We start from the raw sequence: 15,994 nt of genomic DNA, 5'->3' as shown, positions 1-15,994 counted from the left end.
GTCTGCATAATGAACAGATCAGATAATCAGATAATCCTAGGGGTTCCTTCTAACTCAAAAGTTCTTGCATCTTTAAATTGTAAACATATTCCAAGGACAGTGCTCAAAATTTTTAGGGATTAATGCCATGGGATTTGGCACTCAATAGGCATCTTTTGGATGGCTGCTGAATGTCGAATAATAATCCTGGTGCAGTTTTAATATTAAGGACACTCATTTGCCAGTCAATACTGCACATGCGTAATCTGCACCCTCGTCTTGGATAAATGTCAGAGAGCCATGGCAAATACAAACAGAGGCTTTGTAGGGATTCAACCCTGGGTTCAAATACCAGCTCTTGCACTTACCTGCTATGGGATGCAGATCAATTACCCACCCTCTGTGACTCCCAGTCAGTGCTGAGCTGTGACCAAGTATGGTTAATATTTCTGTTCCCACCTTGATGGTGTGGTCAGTTGGTCATGTGGCAAACATTCACTGAGCACGCACTGGGTGTCAGCCGCAGGGATACAGATATAAAGACAATAGACAAGAAGTTTATGGTCCCTTCCTTGCTTCCTCTCCTTTCACTGTCCCTGAAGCAGGCACCCGCTGCTCTGAGCTGTCCTGGGAGAAGCCTGTGGCCTCAGAAGGGGAGAGACGAATAGAAGTGGGGGGGGGTAGGATCGGGTGAGAGCTGCCTGAGGCACAGTTATAGGAACTGGGGTAAGAGCATCTGTGCCCAAATCCATTGTCCCCTCTCTCTCTGGGCCCCTGTAACATGGGGGTACTGTCTGTCTCCTGAGCTTGCTCTGGGCATCAAGCAGATACTGACGCGAATAAAGCTAATTTTCTTGAGCTCTCTCTAGGTGCTAGGCTCCGAATGAAGACAAATGTATGCATCACCTCGTTAACCTGACAACAACCCAGATTTATCCACAAAGAAACACGGACGGAGCAGTTGAAAGATCTTGCCCCAGATCTCGCTGCCGCAAAGGAGCAAATAGAGGGATGGAATCAACATGCTGTGACTTTCGTTCATGTACCGAAACCACTGTAGCCTCCCACCTCCCATTCTAGTGAGGGTTCAACCACTTAGGTGGCACCTTATCTGGTGCCCTACTGCGGGCATGCCTCGGAGATATTGCGGGTCCCGTTCGAGACCCCCGCAATAAAGTGAGTATCTCAATAAAGCACGTCAAATAAATGTTTTGGCTTTCCAGTGCACATTAAAATTAGGTGTGCCCTACACTGCTACACTGTAGTCCATTAAGTGTGTAATAGCATCATGTCTTTTAAAAAGCATATTTAAGGAGTGCCTGGGTGGTTCAGTCGGTCAAGCTTCCAGCTTCGGCTCAGGTCATGATCTTGCAGTCTTCGAGTTTGAGCCCTGTGTTGGGCTCTGTGCTGACAGCTGGGAGCCTGGAGCCTGCTTCTGATTCTGTTTCCCTCTCTCTCTGCCCCTCCCCTGCTCTCACTCTGTTTCTCTCTCTCTCAAAAATAAACATTAAAAAGGCAAAATTAAGCATGTACCTTAATTATACCTTTATTGCTCTAAAATCTGAGCTTTCAGCGAGTCATCATCTTTTTATTGGTGGAGGGTCTGGCCTCAATGGAGGTGGCTGCTGACTGACTAGGGCTGTGGTTGCTGAAGGCTGGGGAGGCTGGGGTGGCTGGGGTGGCTGGGGCAGTTTCTTAGCATAAGGCCACACATCGTGTCCCATGTCAGCTGACTCTCCCTTTTGTACATGATTTCTCTGCAGCAGGCGACTGTTGATAACGTTTTACCCACAGTAGAAACTCTTTCAAAATCAGAGACTGTCCTTTCAAACCCCACCACTGCTTTCTCAACTATGTGTGTAGGACATTGTCAATGCTTTCTTGTCGTGTCAACAGTCTTCACAGCATCCTCACTAGGAGAAGATTCCGTCTCCAGATACCGCTCTCTTTGCTCATCCATGAGAAGCAACTCCTCCTGTTTACATTGACCACGAGTTTCTAGCAATTCAGTCCCATCTTCAGGCTCCACTTCCAATCCCCGCCCACCCGCTGTCTCCATCCCATCGGCAGCTACGTCCCCCACTCAAGTCTTGAGCCCTCAACGTCCTCCTTGAGGGATGGAATCCACTTCTTCCACACTCCTGTTAATGCCGCTATCTTGACCTCTCCTGTGAGTCAAGAATGTTCTTACTGTTCTTTAGAATGGTGAATGCTTTTCAGAAGGTTTCCAGTTTGCCCAGATCCATCAGAGGACTTCCTGTCTATGGGAGCTCTCTAGACTTTCTGATGTATTTCTTCAATAATAAGACCTGAAAATAGACATTTCTCCTTGTTCCACAGGCTGCAGAATGGGTGCTGTGTTAGCAGCCCGAAGACAACATTAATCCCGTCGTACCTCTCCACATCAGCCAAGCTCCTGGTGACCAGGTGTGATACCGATGAATAGGAATATTGGGAAAGGAATCTTCTAGTTCTGAGCAGTAGGTCTCAACAGCTGGCTTGAAATATTCAGGAAACCATGCTGTAAGCAGATGTACTGTCCTCTGGGCTTCATTGTTCCATTTACACAGCACAGGCAGAGTAGATGTAGCATAATGCTTAAGGGCCCTCGGATTCTGGTAAATGAGCCCTGGCTTGTACTCAAAGACACCGGCTGCACTAGCCTCTAACACGTGAGTCAGCCTCTCCCTTGGAGCTTTGAGGTCAGGCATTGTCTTCTCCTCTCTAGCCATGAATGCCCTTCAAGTGTGGGTGCTTCCATCTGCACCGAACATCTGCTGCTTGGTGTAGTCACCTTCTCCTTCATGAATGATCAGAGCTAGGTCTTCTGGATAACTTGCTGTGGCTTCTACATGGGCACCTGCTGCTTCACGCCCTGCTTTTTTGTGTTACAGAGACACTTCTTTCCTTAAACCTCATGAACCAACCTCTGCTACCTTCACACGTTGCTTCTGCAGCTTCTGCACCTCTCTTGGCCTTCATGGAATGGAAGAGAGTTCAGGCCTTGCTCTGGATTAGGCTTTGGCTTAAGGGAGTCTTGTGTCAGGGTTGAGCTTCAGCCAGACCACTGAAATTCTCTCCAGATCAGCAGTAAGGCTGTTTCTTTCCTTATCATTCATGCATTCACTAGAGTAGCACTTGTCGTTTCCTTCTAGAACTTTTCCTTCATGTTCACCAGTTGGCTAAGAGTTGGGCACAAGAGGCCCAGCTTTCAGCCATTCTGAGCTTTTGAGGTGCCTTCCTTGCTAAGCTGAATCATTTCTAGCTCTTGATTTAAAGGGGGAGATGTGTGATTTTTCCTTTCACGTGCACACTTGGAGGCCACTGGAGGGTTATTCATTGGCCTCGTTTTAATATTGTTGTGTCTCAGGAAATAAGGAGGCCCAAGGAGGGGGAGGGGGGTTGGGAATGGCAGACCAGTAGAGGCATCAAAACACACACAACGCTTATATGAGTGTGTTCCGTGGCGCTCCAGGATAATGACAATGGTAACATCAGAGATCCTGGATCACCGATCACCATAACAAATAAAGTAATAAGGGGAAAGTTTGAAATGTGGCAAGAATTCCCAAAATGTGACGCAGAGAGACAGAGCAAATGTGGTTGGAAAAACAGCACCTGTAGACTTGCTTGACAGAGCTCCCGTTTGTAGGTAACACCATATCTGACAGTGTGGTAGAGTGAATGCAATAAAACGCAGAATGCCTGTATGAGTATAATTACACCACTCAGATATTATAAGGAGCATTCACATGCTGCTATGGCTGCCTTGTTCTGCTTTGCTGCCTTACACACTGGCCAATGTGGAAAAACAGGGCGTTTACTTATCAAGAGAGAAAAAGTCTTCATCCTTTGGGGTTCACAGAGGAGGTGGCCCTTTCTGCATATGGGCCTTTGTTTTTAATTAAGAGCAGTAATCAGATAATTTTGCTTTAATTAACTCCCCTGATGCATCCTTGCACTCTTGGAGCCTCTCTTTGATATTTTCCGCGTCAAGTTTTTCAGCCTAAGATGATCTGCAGGCGTGCGTCAGACATTTGCCATTTGCTGAATATGCCTGAAAGGTTAGTGTGAACTTCCATCCCCTTATTTTTGTAGAAGCAGCCCCCTCCTTCAGAGCAAACACATTTCAAGTCAGGAAGGGATTGTCTGCATTGGCTCCTCGAGTCACTGACTTTTCTTTCAATCTTATCACATTGGTTCTTCTGTTATCTCAAAAGCAGCATGCCTTTCATCTTAATTACATATCTGCTTAATCCGTAATTTCTGATGTATGGCCATTAGCTCCTAATTACAAGAGGGCCGTCCTTGAAACAAATGAGCTGAGAGAAACGAGGCTGAAAAACAAGGGCTATGATGGATTTAAGCCCTAAACTAAGGGTGCATCCCGAGGCCCGTTTGTTGAAGGAACCTATTGTTGGCAATCCTACAGATCTGCGAGAGTTTCATCTCAGGCCGCAACTGAATCCATCACCCTCTGTAGTGGGGAAAATATAAAACCTTGACATTCAGAACAAAGCTAAAGTCTCTGAGGGAGAAATTATCCAGCCTTACTGTCAAAGATACTGATTCGCCATTAAAATAACAACAACAACAACAAACTCAAATACAGAAACACTTAAGTGAATATGTTTACGAAAGAAAAATTTAAATCCAGAACCATCCATAAGTGGAAAACAAGTAGGGCTTGCTTTAGATAGAAGGAGACTATAATAAATCCACAGTTATTTAAAAAATGTTCACCACACGCTTTTTAAAAAATCATCTTGAAAACCATGCTGTAGGAAGGGCTGCATTAGATCCTCATCATTTTAACTGTTTAGAGAAGTAAACACAATTATACTTCCTGTTGCACAGATGAGGACATGAAGGCTCAGGGAAGATAATCGAACTGCCTAAAGTCATTCAGCTAAGAAGTGGCAGGGTCATAGCTCAAACTGTCCAAGACTATGCCTACGCTGGAGAAAGTGGAAGACATGAGCAACAATCTTTCAAGGATGAGATTTTTCAAGTTATTGGACATCCAGAGGTAGCAGGGAGATACTCTTACCTGGGGCTGAGGGAGTGGCTGCTGACTGACTGTCGCGAGGGGGTCCTCATGGTATCTGTGGCCAGGGACAGAGTACAACTCAGCCAGGACTGCAGACTCCCTTCTGGCTGGGAGCTGAGGACGGAGACGTTATCTCTAGAACCAGAAGACAGGATGCTGTCAACACAATGACAACCACAGTAACAGCAATAACTAGATATTAGACCCTAAGCATAAGCCAAGCATGTGTACTGTACATCCATAACGTCAATCAGTGCTCACAACACCATCTCTGAGAGATGAGAACCAGTGCTGTTCCCATTATATAGATGAGAGTAAGTGGGATTTGGGGAGGCCCACTTGGGTCTGGCCAAGGTCACCCACCTAGTTAGTGATAAAGTTGTAATGCAAACTCTGGTTTCTCTGGTTCCAGTGCCCATGCTACTAACTGATGCTCTTCCTTGGGGAGATAAACACTCTAATATAGATATTGAGGCAACTCTGATTTTAGAGGAAAATTTGGCATTGAATTTTATACCAAATGATAAGTCCATGGAATATGTCAAGTGTGAAAGTCTTAACTTTTTGCCTGCCTTAACCAGAATGTCTTTGTAGACAGAGCCTTTGCTTTTATGTCCCCTAATTCTGAAAGCAGCACAGGGTGAAGCTATGTGGGCCTGTCACTGATGTGGGTACTCAATGATTATTTTGTTTTCTAGTTGATATATTCACTCAACTATATCTATCAATATTTATATCTAAAACTATATATCTATTTTGATATCTGCATCTATATATGCTTATATTGGTATCTGTCTATAAATTCATTTGTTTGTTGATAGCATATTCTATGCCAGGCACCATGGGAAGGTGCTATAAACATGAACCCAACATTGAACTTGTCCTTAAGACTCCACCTTACCACAGTAGACATCTATAGAAATAACCACAAAATAAAGGAGAAAGTTATTAATGCCACAAAAAGAGATAGAAAGTAGAAGAATTAGGAGGGAGCCTTGATTTGCTTTTGGAGGTGTAACGGAATGCATCATGTAGTGATAGTTGAGCCACAACTTGTTTCAAGGTCAGGGGTTGGCCATGCAGGGCCTGGTGAAAGGAATTTGAGCAGGAAGGAACAGCATACACATAGGTATGGAGGTTGGAAATGGGCAGGGCATGGATGATATGCAAAATAGGAGTCCTAGCTAGAGTGGGAAGTAAGGGTCAGGTATGTGTGGGCTCAAATGTCAGTCTAAAAAGTCTATTCTGAGGCAATAGGAAGCCATTGAAAGTATCTGATGGGGCAGTGGTATGATAAGTCATGGGCTTCTCTGTCTAAAAGGAGTTGCACAGTTCAATAATATGTCCCCAGTGCTATATGTTAAGACCATGGAGTCAGAGCTATCATGGCATTGCTAGTAATTCTCCAAGTGGGTATGCATGTTTCCTCTGCAGACTGGACACAGAGAGCCAAGGGCTCTTGGCTTCGTCCTTGGTTTCAATGTCAACTGCTCAATTCTACTCAGGGTCAACTTACATCTCTTTTCGGCCACTGCTGGTGCAGTCCACTGCTGTCTGGACACTAGGAAGAGACACAGAAAAGAGTCTGTCATCCTTGTGCTTCCAGGGGAATAACATGGTCTTTGATGTTAGACAAACTTCCAACCTTTGCCCCTGTGTGATCTCAGGCAAGTCACTTGCCTTCTCTGACACCGCCCCCCCCCCCCCCCGCCCCGTGCTCCTTTGTAAAATATGGTGACGAATGGGGTGGAGTTGTGGAGCAGACTAAGCAAGATAACCCTTATAAACATCTTGGCATGGTTCCTGACAAATAAATAGTGTTGATTAAAAGGCGGCAGCCATTATCACTGCTCTTGTTTTAGTACAACCGCGCCGCTATTATTAACAGCGTCATTATTGTCAATAAGCCACGCATTTGCTTTATGTTCTTTGTGAGTGCTAGTGAATAAGACAAGAGGGCAGGTGGCCAGCTTTCCAGAGCATTCTGGGAAACTCCGAGACTAATTACAGTGGTAGCTATTCTTTAGGGAGCATCCCTTCATTCAACAAATATGCTCTACATGTGATCTCCTCTAACCATCCCGCCTCTATCCACTTAGTGAATGAGGAGAATGACACCCTCATTTAAGGTCACATAGCTTTGAATTCCAGGTCTGTAGGAGCTATTAACCTCATGCTCTTAACCAGAATGCAGTTGCCCAGTGTGTGGGTGTAGATATCCAAGCCACACCCTCAGACACCTATGACCTCATTTGAGTCCTGGCTTCACAAGCCAGGGCTGCCCGCTTTGTTCTTTGCATGGAATCTGGAGAATTCCTTCCTTAGAAAACCTGGTTGCTTCTCCAAGGGAGGTACCTGTGGCTCCTTGGTCCCTTCCCTCAAGGATCTGTCAGTGTTGGGGCTCCTATTCATATTTATCTGTCCCCACAAGGCTGCAAAGAGCCCCTCATGACCCAAGAATATGTTTTATTCATCCCTTTAGCCCCAGGGCTCAGGCCAGACCAAAAGTTCTTTCAGACAATGCTTTGTGAATCCAATGAGCTTCAGCCATGGGCTAAATCCAACCTATGAATGTTTTTTATAAATAAAGTTTTATTAAAACACAGCCACACGAACTCATTTCCATTTTGCACCACTGCTTTTGCTCATTATAGCAGAGTAGTTGCAAGAAAGATCATGTGGCCCCCACAGCCTAACATATTTACTTTCTAGCCTTTTATATTTTATTATTTCTTAAAAATTTTTATTCATTTTTGCAAGAGAAAGACAGAGCATGAACGGGGAAGGGGCAAGAGAGAGAGGGAGACACAGAACCCCAAGAAGGCTCCAGGCCGCTTGGTCTCTGTGTCTCTCTCAAAATAAATAAAAATAAATTAAAAAAAGAAAAGAATTCTTCCTACTGCCTATCTCCTTGTGTTGGTGTCAGCCCTCAAGCAAAAGCCAGAGCCACGGCTTCCAGAAGCCCTCTCTACCTGTTTCCAGGTATTACTAGCCCTTGGGGCTGTGCCATTCTTGGTGGGTCTCTACACTAGGCCCATATCTTTGTAAATAGTCCCTTTATTAAATCCATTGGGGTGAGCCTCTGGCTCCTGCCAGACTCTGACTATTACAGTAGCTAATCTCAGTGCTGGCTTCTGCCTTAACAGAAAGAACTGGGTTTTCCAAGCCAATATTCTCTATGCGAAATCAGCAGGCAGCAGCCACGACCCACCATTGCTATATCAATGACTGTTATACCCTTTATACCCATGCAGGGAAAAAATGGTGAAGAATCTTAAGAAGCCATCTCGTAAGAGCATAAGATTTCAGTGATCTTTATTTGTGCCTTCTAATCCTGTGACTTTGGAAAAGAACCAGTCATGAGAAATAAAGATAGAGGTATGAAGCCCTATGGAAAATAATCCTACGTTTCTATAGAGATTTTAATCTGTGCACTGGTTGCTTTTGCCTGTGAACTCATGTCACTGAATTTTCATGGAACTTCTGAGGTTAAGGTCAAGGTCTGCCAGTCATTCTGCCTGTCGACTTCCTGATGAATTACCATCCAGGCCAAGCGTGATGTCCAGGCTGGACTCCATGGTACCCACCATTTTAGAAGCTCTCAACCTGAGTATGTCTAAAATAAAGAGGCTGGGTGGAGAAGGGCTTCTGGAAGCTGCATCACACGTTACGGTCTGAGAAATTGCAGAAGGCTCTTAACAGCCTCATTCTGAGGTGGTCTTCAGCTTGGGTAGGGGGATGGGAAACGCTTTCAGGCAGAAGCAGGTATTTTGTTCTGTGTGAACTGGAGACTCATTGAATCAGATGGGTAGAAATCACCACCAGGTTGACTCTTTAGAAGCCATGGATTACTGGCTCTGACAGACACTGGAATTGTACACCACACTCTACAGAGCCTTTGCATTCTTGGAGACCTCACAGGGGCTCCTAAGGGAAAGACACCAAGTAGGGGGGCTTGACCCCAAGCTTTCATTTCTTTCTGCACTCCATCCTAAGCTAGACTTTTCTATAGGAGTTTGTGTTGGCATAAAAAAAAAAAAAAAGTACGGTTCTACTTAAGAGAGAGTTTGAAACTCACTGACACTTTTATCCTATGAAGAAAGAGTGTGCTGCAAGTTCCATTTTGGCCTATTTTTTTTTTTTTACTGTACCTCTTGTCTTTTTTTTTTATGTTTATTTATTTATTTGACAGAGAGAGAAAATCCCAAGCAGGCTCCCCACCGTCAGTGCAGAGTCCAATGCAAGGCTCAAACCCACAAACTCTGAGATCATGACCTGAGCCAAAATCAAGAGTCAGACGCTCAACAGACTGAGCCCCCCAGGCGCCCCAGTGTACCTCCTATCTTAACGTCAAATGATGGTAGTGATGGTAATGAAGGCGATAGTGATGGTGATGATGATGATGATGATGATGATGATGATTTTGATGTGTTGATTGGGCAAACAGAGGCCCAGGAAGGGCAGAAGACCTGGTCCGAGTCTACTTGGCAGTGCAGCCAGGACAGAGCCTTGTCTCCTGACCAGTCAGTGGTTCTCTCTCTCATGTTGGCACACGTGGCTTTTAAAGAACTATGCCAGGCATTTGCGGACAGGGGCTTGCTGCTAAGCAAGATAATTAATGAGATGTCTTCTGTTGTAGTCCTTTAGCGTGAGTCTTTGTCAGACAACTCCAGTCTAAACGTACACACAACCTGGGAAGTAACGCCTGAATGCATCGGCCCTGGGTCACAGTGACACAGCCACACACTCACCACAATGACAGGCCAGTTGCTAGGTGGAGAACAAGGGCTGTGACGAGAAAAAGGGGGAAGATGGGGTATGTTGGGCATGACAGCAGAGTTTGCTCAAGGGGAGTGGGGGGGGCAGCCCGAAAATCATGGCGGCCCCTTTGCTTGCTGTGTGAGCCCAAGCCAGATCCTCAACTTCTTGAACTCTCCAGTGTCCTCGTCCATAAACTGGGCACCCGCCTCAACAGTTGTAAGACAAGTAGGTGGTGTGGCCTGGCACAAAGTGGGTCCTTAGCAAAGAGTGCCGACCAACCCAATTGCCATCATTTCTTCTAAGGCGGGAAGAGGTAAAATAGGTTGGAGTCCTGACTCCCCGTGAACCCCACTAGTTCCTGGATCCAGGCCTTCCAGGCTAGAAGGACTCTGGGAAGGCCAGATGGCCTCTCTGGCATCATTTAAACATGCGCTACCCTGCACTAGGGCGCCATGTTGTAATTGGAATGGGGCACCAACCTTCTCAGAGCAAAGGAGAGATGCTTTGAGTCTGCATATTGTTAACAGTCTGGCCGGAGCCCGAGGCCCACTAATAAATAAAGTAACTCAAAATTATGCCTGTGGTGGCAGCTGCCATCTTTGGTTTGACCCACATCTTCCTATTCTTACTACAGCCTAATTTGACCCAGGCTGAGGAACACGCAACCCACACACGACACAGCAACAGGAGGCACCTTTCTAGAGCCTTGGTCTCTGAATTGATACACTCCCAGCTGACCTAGGAACCAGAGGTCATCCATCGGCTTCTCCACACTCCCCCCGCCCCACCCCCAAGCCCCCAGAAAGGTGACGGGCAGAGCAGCCCCAGACTCTGGGGCAGGAACAGATGGGGCCGTCAGCTGACGCATCTCTCCCTTCAGGAGTAACGAAGGTGCTCCACGCCCCCTGGGGAACAGCCCGAAGCACTTCCCCCATTCATCAGAGAAGGCTGACGCCTCGTTTGAAGTCACAGCGCAGAGTGCGCGTGCAGGAAGGCATGGGTTTCAATGCCGCCGCACAGGCTACCTGGCTTTGTGGGCACGTAACCACGTTTCCAGCCTGGAAGGCCCGTTACGCTTGGATTGAATTCCCAACATGGGGAAATGTGACTTTTTAAAATTTGAACAAGTCTCTTAAAGAACCTTACCTCCAGCGCGCGTGCACACACGTTCTTTCTCTCTCCCCGCCGGGTGGGTGTGAGTCCTAATTGAGCGCTCAGTTTGGAGAGGTCCCTCGGGCTCCCATCCAAATCTCATACCCCAGGAGATGAGACAATTAAGAAGCAAGTACAGTGCGGAGCCGTCAGGACGGGGGAAGAGGAGGAGACGCTGGCACCCCGGGGAGGAGCTGGGGCCCTGAAGCCTGGCAGGGCATGACTTTAATTGCTGATAATCATGTTAATTGCAGCGTGGCCAGGGGACAAGGTTTGTGCCATATCAGTTCTCCAAAATGTGTTGAGACTTCTTTGTGGGCAATTCCCCCCACCCCAGGGCCCCCCCATTCTCATGGCACTGGTTAAGTCTCTGTTCTGTGGCTGGGTCCAATCCAAGTCACAGGACAGAGAGTCAGGACCAAGTCCTGTGAGACAGAAGGTCATGAAAACGCAGACAGGAAGCCGGGGTTCAGATGGGATTCCCCAGGGACCCAGGGTCTGGAGCTCAGGAAAGTAGGATCAGAACAGAGGGTGAGGATGAGGCTTTTCACCCGGAACGGAAAGAGATAAGCGTGCCTCCTATCAAGATGAGGGTGAGGGCAGGGTCCCTTTAAGATTGGAGTGATGTCTGTGACCCTCTGTGACCTTCCCACCAGGATCTCACTCCCCAGTCAAGGGAATGTACACCTTCCTTCCTGTCACACCTCTGCTGAGCCTATACCCACACCTGCAAGCGCAACCCTGTGCCTCTTTCCAGTTTTGTTATTTTTATAACTTTCATTGATTTTGCTGATAAATTTCATGTATTAGAAAAGCAATCTTAACACCCAAAAACCAACTAATCCAATTAAAAGGGGGCAGAAGACAGTAACAGACATTTCTCTAGAGAAGACCTACAGATGGCCAACAGATACATGAAAAGGTACTTAACATCACCAATCATCAGAGAAATGCAAATCAAAACCACAAGGAGGGGGGCGCCTGGGTGGCTCAGTTGGGTAAGTGACCGACTGCAGCTCAGGTCATGATCTCACGGTTTGGGAGTTCGAGCCCTGCGTTGGGCTCTGTGCTGACAGCTTGGAGCCTGGAGCCTGTTTCGGATTCTGTGTCTTCCTCGCTGCCCATCACCTGCTCTCTCTCTCTCTCTCTCTCTCTCAAAAATAAATAAACACTAAAAAAAAAAAAATCAGAATGAGGCAGCACCTCACCCCTGTCAGAATGGCTCAAATCACAAACACAAACGAGTCGGCGAGGATGTGGAGAAAAGGGAACCCTCTTGCACTGTTGGGAATGCCAACTGGTGCGGCCACTGTGGGAAACAGTATGGAGGTTCCTCAAAAACTTAAGAATAAGAACTACCCTATGATCCAGGAATCGCACTACTGGGTATTTACCCAAAGAATGCAAAAACATTTATTTGAAAGGATAATGCACCCCTGTGTTTATAGCAGCACCATTGACAATAGCCAAATTGTAACAGCAGCCCAAGTGTCCAGCAATGGATAAACGGATAAAGAAGAAGTGGTGTATGTATACACTGGACTAGTACTCAGCCATAAAAAATAATGAAATCTTGCCCTTGGCAATGACAGGGATGGAGCTAGAGAGTATGATGCAAAGTGAAATAAGTCAGAGAAAGACAAATGCCACATGATTTCATTCATATGTGGGATGGAAAAAACAAAACAAATGAGCAAAGGAAAAAAAAGAGACAGACACGCACACAAATCAAGAAATAGATTCTTAACTACAGGAAACAAACTGGCGAGTGCCAGAGGGGAGGGGTATGTGTGGGGGGATGGGAAAATAGGTGATGGGGACTAAGCACACTTGTCATGACAAACACTGAGTGATGTACAGAATGGTTGGATCATTATATGGTACACTTGAAACTAATAGAACACTGTGTGCTAACTATACTGGAAGTAAAATAGAAACTTGCAAAAAGAAAAGAAAAGCAATCTCTTGCTTCGCAAGTAAAAATGGTTCAAAAGTTTTGCTCCTCGGCGAAAGAAAAAAAGTACTAGTATATACCAGCATTAATTCAAATTATAATTAATGCAAAAGCACTAATGTTTCTTTTAATGGAAGAACCAGCTCAAGCGTCAGGTGGGTTATATCGACAATCGGGTTTATAATCACAGATGTGACTGTGTCAGGACACTAAGAAAACTGCAGGGGAGGGCAGTGCATGGGACAGGTTGACATTACACGTCTCTGAGCAGCGTATGACCAGCCCAGAACCGCATCAAAGAAAGGATGCGTTCACCTTCTAAAAACAGGTACACAGGGGCACCTAGGAGGCTGGTCGGTTGAGTGTCCGACTTCGGCTCAGGTCATGATCTCACAGTTTGTGGCCTCGAGCCCCGCAACAGGCTCTGTGCTGACAGCTCGGAGCCTGGAGCCTGCTTCAGATTCTGTGCCTCCCTCTCTTCAAAAGTTTTAGAAAATGTAAATAAGCTTGAATCAAACAAAATTTTAGGTCACCAGTAATGCCTTTCATCAGAATGTTGGCGTGTTTCCTTCTGGGCTTTTCTTCCCCTTAACTAGGCATGGTCCGCTCTACCGGCTCCTCCCACTGGCTAAACCGCAGCTGATTCGCACGCTATTTCCCTCACCGCCCAGCTCACGTCTACACTTCCTGCAGGTCAGCAGCTGTCCCTGTTTCACCTGTTAGGAGGGGCGACAGGCAAAGGTCTAGGGTAGCAAACGCAGCAGCCCTGGGTTCTAACTCGCTCCGTGGTGCTAATTTGCTGTGTGACCTGGAACTGCTCCGGGGTCCTCGCGCAAGTGGAGAGGGCTGCTCTCTACGGCCTGATAGTTGGTCATCTGGCTGCCACGCACACCATCGCCCACAGAGACAAAGTCCACGAGGGACACCAGTGGCCGATGCAGCCCACCCCACGCAGGTGTGTGTAAGGAGGGCACGCACCTGAAGGTTAGGTCAAGGCGCCCTGTTTCTTCCCAAAGCAATCGCAAAGGAAACGATTTTTGCCAGCCAGGCTTTGTGGCAGAGGCTGGACAGGGACAGGCAGTTGTGGGTTCCAGAAGTAACGCGGCAAGGTTCCAAAGGCAGCTTTGGGGGACAGGACACTATGGGCCCCCTGCAAGGGCTGGACAGCCTGGGCCCCTGTGGCCACCTGGGACACCCCAAATTCCCTCCAGCTGAACTGCCCACCCCTGGCCTATGGCAGCTGGAGACTTGAGTGGAGGTGGTAGGAAGCAACCTGTCTTCTGAGAAAGAAGCCCTGACATTGAACTTGAGACGCCTGGCCTATCACCTGCTGGCTCATCTTGCCTCCTTGAATCAGTCATTGCTTCTGTGAAGTGATGTCCATTTCCGCGCACGAACACGGCGCGTACACAGAGCGCATGAACAGCTCTAAGTGATGTCCATCTGACTCTGACAGTCCTACGCGGTAGGCAGTGGGCTGTGCCCACGGAACGTCCACCTGCCCGTCAAGAGTGCTCAGCAACTGGCCATTTCATGTGGTTGGTTTGAAGTGTTATGTCCACTTTACACGTGAAGGAAGTGGGCCCAGATCGGACGTGTAACTGGCCACGATTATGAACTGGAGCCCACTTTGCAGGCACTCCCCAGGGTTTTCCATGAAGGCTCAGAGAGCTGGATCCAGCAGTTTCCGTGGCAAACAGGAGATGCTAACTCCGGAGGGGAAGCAAGCGTCCTGTCCCTCCTCACACGAGCCAGCCAGTTATCCCTCCCACCACGAAACGCATCCGGGTCTCCCCGCATCTGCGGCTCCCCGGAGGACCTGTGACCAAAGGCTGCAGAATACCCCAGGGCACAGTACAGCAGGTGCACCCGCCGCCCGCCCCCGGGGGTTACCTCTCTGTGTCGCTGTCGCTGGATGCCACCTCCTCCAAAGCTGCCTGCAGGTCGGCAATCCGCCGGATGGACGTCTCCAGGTCTGTCTGGAGCGTCTGTCTCACCGCTGCCAGCTCCTCCACATACTTCTCCTGAAGGCAGAGACCACAAGCACACGTTGGCCTTGTGCAAGACACACACTGGGCTGAGCTGAGTGCTCACTGAGCACCTAGTACATGGTGGGCGCCCCCTGAGGTGTTCACTCTGCACAGACAGGCTTATGAACCCTCAGATAGATGCTCTGAACTTTATAGAGAACAGGATGTTTTGGGGGGCTACCGGGGCACGGCCCACGGCAGAGCTCACCCATCCACGCTGGAGTTCTGAGCCCAGGGTGTCCGACCCCAGAGCCACGCTTGGAACCTGCACCCCCGACTTTGCACCAGGCAGTGCACCTCGAATGGACGTGTGAATGCATGGACCAATGTATGTTTCGCGGAACGGTCACTGCAGCTGGTTCTGGAAGCCGAGTCTGCCTCGGGGGTGGAACTGGAGTGGGAGATCGGTGTCGGCTGGGGAGCAGACAAAAATGGTTCGTGGGGCACCTGGGTGCCGCAGGCAGGTATGCATCCCACTCTTGATCTCGACTCAGGTCCTGATCTCACGGTTTGTGAGGTCCAGCCCCATGTCAGGCTCTGTGCTGGCAGTGCGGAGCCTGCTTGGGATTCTCTCTCGCTCTCTGCCCCTGCCCCACTCAAGTGTGCACACTCTCTCTCTCTTTCTCAAAATAAATAAACTTTAAAAAAAAAAAAGAATGGTTCCCTTTCAACTCGGCCATGCCAACTCTCCCACCTTTGCATCCTCAGAGGCTGCAAGATGGACAGACAGACAATCCAGCGGGGCTCCTCCCAGAGCACGCTGACACCACTTTCATTTACTAAGGTCTTTCTGTGCCTGGCACTGGGTTGAGCATCTTGCCCTCATGAACTCCCTTCCTGCTCACCAGCCCGGCAGGTGGCTCACCATTGTTGCTCCCATTTCACAGACGAGAAACTGAGGCCCAGGGAATCAAAGGCTTGACGGCAGTGCTGGAACTCCAGCTCGGTGCATGTGACTCTCCTCCGAGGGCTTATCTCTCTCACCTCTGACACTACCCTAATCGGATCTGTCCAGACTCAGGAAAACCTCTGCCTTCCATTTGCAACAGATTTCACCCACCCCCTACC

General features: G+C 47.9%; 1 protein-coding gene across 1 annotated transcript in view; it reads right to left on the bottom strand.

Annotated features, from left to right (window-relative positions):
- Positions 1-15,994, bottom strand: part of MYO18B (myosin XVIIIB) — a 244,133-nt gene that overhangs the window by 22,122 nt on the left and 206,017 nt on the right. The window contains exons 39-41 of the mRNA XM_039225943.1: positions 14,790-14,920; positions 6,546-6,590; positions 5,030-5,164 (exon numbers count right to left, since the gene is read on the bottom strand). Coding sequence (XP_039081874.1) covers positions 5,030-5,164; positions 6,546-6,590; positions 14,790-14,920 — 311 coding nt within the window. The remainder of the gene's footprint in view (positions 1-5,029; positions 5,165-6,545; positions 6,591-14,789; positions 14,921-15,994) is intronic.

The sequence above is a fragment of the Hyaena hyaena genome, unplaced genomic scaffold (assembly GCF_003009895.1).
Source record: "Hyaena hyaena isolate Hyena2069 unplaced genomic scaffold, ASM300989v1 scaffold_19, whole genome shotgun sequence".
Taxonomy (NCBI): Eukaryota; Metazoa; Chordata; class Mammalia; order Carnivora; family Hyaenidae; genus Hyaena; species Hyaena hyaena.
Note: the sequence above shows the minus strand (reverse complement) of the source record. Positions and strands in the feature narration are given on the sequence as shown.